Source organism: Centruroides sculpturatus, unplaced genomic scaffold (genome assembly GCF_000671375.1).
Source record: "Centruroides sculpturatus isolate CEXI.00-Female unplaced genomic scaffold, Cexi_2.0 scaffold1259, whole genome shotgun sequence".
Taxonomy (NCBI): Eukaryota; Metazoa; Arthropoda; class Arachnida; order Scorpiones; family Buthidae; genus Centruroides; species Centruroides sculpturatus.
In genome coordinates, this window is record NW_019385521.1 from 207,956 (window position 1) to 214,729 (window position 6,774).

The 6,774-nt window shown below is 34.4% G+C and overlaps 1 protein-coding gene across 1 annotated transcript in view; it reads left to right on the forward strand.

The window, feature by feature from the left end:
* The window catches only part of LOC111639777 (protein nubbin-like), a 42,970-nt gene extending 36,694 nt beyond the window's left edge, over positions 1-6,276 (forward strand). The window contains exon 3 of the mRNA XM_023385720.1: positions 5,983-6,276. Coding sequence (XP_023241488.1) covers positions 5,983-6,138 — 156 coding nt within the window. The 3' untranslated portion in view covers positions 6,139-6,276. The remainder of the gene's footprint in view (positions 1-5,982) is intronic.
* The last annotated feature ends 498 nt before the right edge of the window (positions 6,277-6,774 follow it).

Sequence of the window (6,774 nt, forward strand, 5' to 3'; positions counted from 1 at the left end):
AATGTATCGTCACCAGGGGGAAGTTTCCGAAATCTGCATTTTCCAGCGCTCATTCCAGTAGATAAAAGCAGAAACACCCCATAGGAAGAATGGAAAGCAAGACGTCTGTGTAACACCAGTTCCTTTTTTAAAAAGTTTTTTTTTAATTGGATGTAATTGTGTTTTTTAAAGGACTGTTTTTAAATTCTGGCGGCATGTAGCCTATAAAGAAAGGTCTGTCGCCGTGAATGTGAAGTCTGGAACACGAAAAATAAATGGTGGCCCCTTTTTGGGCAGACTGTCTTTAATTAATAATAAGAGTTTTTTGTAATTTTGATTCTCGAGAGCCACCGGAAAAACTGAAATTGAAATCATATTGTATGAAAAATATTTGTTGAAGAAGGAAGATGGGAGAGAATAAGCCGTTTTGTTATATAAATTGTTAAAAATTTTATCATTATTAAAATTAGTTTATCCATTATCTCATAAGGGAAAACATTAAACTGAGTTTACTTTATAAAGGAGCCAGAAAGAATTAACTCTTAATCCATTCCAGATACTATTCTGAGATAAAAATTTAATTGTACTCTTTATAAATGTGTCCGAGAACACTATAAATACATTGTAAGAATGTGTATTAAAAAAAATATATATATATGCAATTCTGGAAAAATTTACGCATCTGTTCTGGTAAACACGATCCTAAAAGTCTTCAACGCGTGTTTCGATGGGTTTTATCAAAAACTAGATTGTGGCATATTGTACTCGTTTATTGCATTATATTCTATGTTTGTTTGTGTATGTGTCAGATTAGTTTTGCATTAAAATTTATTTATTTGTGTACAAGTTTTCAATTTCTTTGTTATAGAAGTATTGTAGTGGTTTTGCCCTCAAGTACGAACATTTTCAAGAATATCGATCGATTTACTAAGTTAAAAGCAACTTCATAAAGAGAATCTTAGAATCGTACTGATATCATTACATTATTTTTTCCTTTGTTTTAATACTTCCATCAACTAGAGTTGGTTTTATTTATCAAGTTCTGTTTCTAAGGTTTATCTTCTCTTTGAAATCATCCGATAGCCATTTTTGATTACAGAGTATATTTTGTTTTCTAAAATAACATGCATTTCTCATTCTTATATGTTTATTTTAATTAAAATATGCTACTTTAATATTTGAATTTTAAGATGGAATAAATGTAAGTTTAAAGTCCGAACAATGACGTAAGAAAAGATAAAAAAAAAAAGGAACATAAACAGCAAATATTTTTCTAATTTATCCATGGTTACATAACCTTTCTCATAAATTTTAATTAAACATCAGAAGTTAAATTACAAATCTTACTTAAACTCTTTGTTTTAATAAAAAAAATATGTATTTAAACCCATCTCTTCTTAAAGTTATGTAATTAGAACTGTTTTGTTGTTGATTTAGGTCAATAGAAGAAAAGTAGTGTTCTCTTACAAACACATTTCCTTCCAACAAAAAAAGCAAGATTCAGATTCATTGAAATGTGAAAACAGGCGAGAGAAATATCCCTTTTTTAATATTTCATTGGTGTACTTCAAGGGTTGACTATCCCTAAAGGAAGAGGAAAATAACGCTTTTTCATCCGTTTGTTCTTAAATAAAACTAAAAATAAGATAAAACAAAGAACTGAAGGAATTATGAGAAAGAAGCTTTGTAAACTACTGAGGAAATCACTTGTAAAATAGATAAAGAAATAACAGAGCTACATAGTTAAGAAGATTGCAAACTTTAATTACTTAATACTAAAGAAAGATGGTGAATTGTTGCTGTTAGGATAAATTAAACAAGAAGAATATAAGGTTTTATTGTGTACCAACAGCACAAAATATAGAAAAAATATAAAAAGCTTTCAATCTTTCCTTTGTACTTTGTTTTCTTTTACTACAATTAAGAATAAATGTTAGTTGTAAGAAAGACATGAAAGTAGACATTTAATGACAGCGAAAGTAAGTAAAAGAACGAAACACATCTCTAATACAAGAGTCGTTGTTTACTTAAGACAAAAACTGAAAATATGTGAACACTAGAAACTGAAGTTTAGATATATTTTTTTACATTTAAAATGCAGAACTATCCGAAAGTCAGGCACAACTTTAATGATCTTTGACTTTAAATGCATACGATTTTTACAAAGGTACACAGAACGGCAAAGGTTTTTACGCTTCAAGTGAAAAGATCTCAGGCAAACTTCAGATACAATTTCTGCCGTTAGATGGCATTAGCTACTTTCTAAAAAACGCCATTTATTGGCAGAAATTCTACGTGAAATCATAAACAAGACGAAGTTTCATAGAGAACACCAAGGAGTTAGAATAATTCAGAGTGGCCTTCAGTGACCTCTACTATATTATATTAGAAACAACCACCCTCCGGCATAGCGGTTTGATGTAGCAAGCATAATCGGATATTTTGACAAGAAAATGTTTGTTTGTTAAGTTGGCAACGCAATAATTGAGCGATCGCCTAGGGGGGATGCCTTCCGGGAGGTCTTTTTAAGGGAAACTGGTCAGTATTTAGGCTTTACAGACGTGGAGAAAACCCGGAAAACTCCACGTGGCCAGCCCGTCCGAGCGAAGCACGAACCCACGGCCGAACTCCCAATGTTCAGGATACAGTACGAAGACCCAGTGCCGTAACTAGCCATTCCTGTGCCCTATGCAAGAATTTGCATTTAGGCCCCTTAATTAATTAGGTTTGGGAAAATAATAAAACAAATACATGCATTTTAGACCCCCCTTTCAAATGGGCTCTGTGCGGATGCACCTGTTGCACCTGCCTAGTTACGACACTGCGAAGACCGCTTGGCCACTGGTGGGCTTGACAAGAAAAAGATGGGAAAAAAATCTGAATATGTGAATAGGAAGGACTTTTTTGGTTTTTCAGTTTTTCCAGTCAATAAACCTTACTCTCCACATCTTTACTCTCGCACTCCATGCATTAAGATGCAGGGTCGATCCATTCACATTGTCCCTCACTTGAGGTTTCTTGGTGTTGTCTTGGAGCATAAACTGTCTTGAGGTCTCCACAACCATCACATTACTGATAAAACTACTCTTATATTTAATAACTTACAAAGGATTGCTAAAAAAACACTGGGGGCTTAATTATGCTGCTTCAAACTGTATTTACAATGCGGTCTTCATTCCCATTATCTCATATGCTGTAGCTGTCTGGGAAAGCGGTGTCTTTCTCAGTCACAACTATCGCCGTCTTCAATCTGCTCAGCGTAGGGACCTTCTCAGGCTCACAAGAGCATATTCTACTGTCTCGAATTATTCTCTTCAGGTCATCAGTAGGAAAACACCTCTGGATCTTCATTTGAGGCACATTGCTTGTACTTATTATATTAGGAAAGACCACGACATCATTATGAAGTCTACCTCCCATGCTGAAGGATCTATGAGACAGATATACCGTTTACCAACCTCCATCATCCAGCAGTGAGATGTGGGTTTGACACATCCTTTACAGTTGCTGCTGATTATATAATCTTCACAGATGGATCAAAGAATGCAGAGGGCACGGGCTCGGCCTTCGTCGTTTTTGCCAATGAGGAGGAAATATATCAAAATTCTGGCACTCTTCATCCTAACTGTTCTATATTCCAGGCAGAACTCTGTGCCATTTACATGGCTGTTCAATGGTGTGAAGCCAATCTTACTGGAAGTAGAGTTACCATTTTCTCTGATAGTGCTTCAGTAATCACCGCACTTAGGAATCCCAACAACCTTCACCCTTGGTTAGGAAGGTTCTAAACCACATACCTTGTGCTCAGAACTCCTATTCCCTTGAATGGGTGAGAGATCATCAGTGTGTCCTAGGTAATGAACGTGCAGATCTACTTGCCAGGGAGGCTGCAACAATCAGTACCTCTGGCCCTTTCAAGTATTCAGTGCTACCTGCTTCTTTTCTTAAGCTCCAACATTGGAACTACAGCTTGGATCTCTGGCAGCAGAGATAGGATAGCTACAATGGCCTTGCCAGGAACTTTTTTCCATCTATTCACGACCACCTTTTTTACCACTGGGTTAGTCCGGACTTTGAAACCATCCAATTCTTCACTGGGAATGGGAGATTCCGGGCCTACTTACAGAGGTTTGGCAAATCTGCAACGGACATCTGTACCACCTGTAATTGCCGTGATAGGGTTGAGCACTATATATACATGTGTCCAATGACCGAAAATGCTAGGCATGAGCTTACCCTTGCTCTTAACCACAGGGGTATTAATTGGCCTTGTGAACTTCATGTCCTTCTGAAGGATAGTGACACCTACAAAACATTCAAGAAATTGATTCATAAGTATCACATACGCTCCGTCATTCATTAAGTTGGTCAAGTCTGTCATCGGACACTATTTTCAATTGCTCCCTGCACATTATTATACATATCATTATTGTTCTGCTGCAACATATATCTTTGTAATGTTTATTATTACTATTGGTATTGTCTATTTTATACTACTGTACTGTACATGTTATTCTACTCTCAAGTTATGGATCATATCGGTTGATTTGTATTGGTCATCTCACCATCTGTTCATACTTCTTCTCTATTGTCATATTGTTTGTACGTTATCTCTCTGTTATTATGTATGTATTTACCTATGCTTTGATATATTTCTGTATTTAACCCGATTATGCTCTGGCGGTATCGGGAGTAAATAAAGACAAAGATAAAGATAAAGTCAATCAATGTTCTATCTTTTCCCTGTCGTTTGACAGTTTGCTGAAGACTTTGGATCAATTTCGGTGTCACACTTACATCTTATGTGGGCTAAGAGGTGGCTAAGCCCCCAGCTTAGTGTAGCAGTGCCCATATGCAGAATATATAATAACTATGGCTTAGAAGAATAAGGACCAATGTCGAGTGCATTTTCCTTTTATCTTCCAAGCCACAGATATACACTTTCGCTTTCATCGTTTAAAAACTTAACTTTTATACACTTGGACTGTAACTAATAATATTGGCTGTAAAAAAGAAAAAATACCAGTCATTCGTCTCAAAACTTGTTCTTTTTGTGTCGTATTTGTCTTAAGTTAATCTTTTATTATGAGTCCAACCTTGGTCCCTTGTATTATCAGATAATGTTTGTTTGTATATGGCAACCCGACACGTGGGCGATTCACAAAGGGGATGCCTCCCGCGAGGACTTATGAAAAACTGACCCCTAGCTAGGTGTTACAAGAGTGAAGAAATTCCGGAAAATTCCACGTGGCCGGCACGTTGGCCAGGCACGAACTCACGACCAATTACCAGTGTCCAGTGGTATTATCCATCCAGGCACTTGTCGGTATTAGGCCTGCTACATAATGTAAACCTATATCTAATATTAAATTAANAAAATCAAAGTCTCCTGTCTAATGAAAAGTAATTACATTCAAATTTATAGTTTGAAAATTGAAGTATGAACAAATTTTTTGTTCATATTTTGATAGTTGACCAGATGGTTGCACAGTAAGATGTGTTCTCCTAATGCCTTGAGGGATCCTGATTCAAATTTAATCTGAACTCATAAATTTTCATGGAGAGTTCAAATGCAGGTATTATTGCTATCTTTTGTCCATTATGGCTGTCTGATTGCAAGTCGGATCCATCTATAATGAACTGAATTGAGGCATCAGTACATAAGAGCCCAAAAAAAACCTCAAATATACCAACTGGTTCTTTATGGGAAAGAGCCAATCCATTTCAATCATATTTGTTAAATATTATTTTATTTTTGAGTTATATATATATATATATCTGTATAATATATATGTTTAATTTGAATATACAGTCAAACTGTAAGAAATAAATATGATTTATTTGATATTTATGAATTCGTTTTTAACTTATATTTGAATAATGAAATTTATTATATGCAATTAATGAATTACATTTAAGAGAATAATGGGAAAATTTCTAGAGTGATTATATATTAATGATTTTATGAAAATATAAATTTTCTAAGATTGATTTTGATTTCAGGCTGTTGTTACACATCATGTTAAATCCAGGTCTTGTGAACCAAGTCCTGAAGAAATGACCGACTTGGAAGAACTGGAACAATTTGCAAAAACCTTTAAACAGAGAAGGATAAAATTAGGTATGATTTCATATAAAATATCATTCGTACTAGAGTAAAAAAATTAGTTTGAACAGATTGTTTAAATGTTTGTAAAGGTATAAATTATACACGTGTGTGTGTGTGTGCATGTTTGTATATAATTTATACCTTTATGCTGTATTTAGTTGAGACATTTCTAATTTATTCATTGATTAATTCATTTTGAAAATTGAGCGATATAAAATTAGTTTTGATTCTAGTTCTAAAAATTTTTTCCAAACAGTAGATTTAATTTAAAATCAGAATTTTTTTCCCCAAATACATATGAACATCTGTGTAAATATTTTAAACTATATAAATTGCAATTACAAAATTTGTTTANACTATTATAAAATGGAAAAAGTTTAGTTTTGGATGTAGGGACGAGGATTTATAAAAAGTTGTAAATACTGATAACGAGTAAAATCGTCATCAAGTCCTACCCTACACACGACCCCCATTATCTCTCCACCCCGTCGACCTTTAACTTTAAAATTTAATATCGATCTCCCTAATACACAAATTATCCTGCAAAATTTCAGAAATTTTCGACGAAAAGCACAGGAGTTATTAAGCTTCAAACAGGGTGAACAAAATCGTACTCCCCCCACACACTAACATTTATACATAGAAAAAACTCCGAAGGTTTTTTTTTACATTTCTTGACGTTTCAA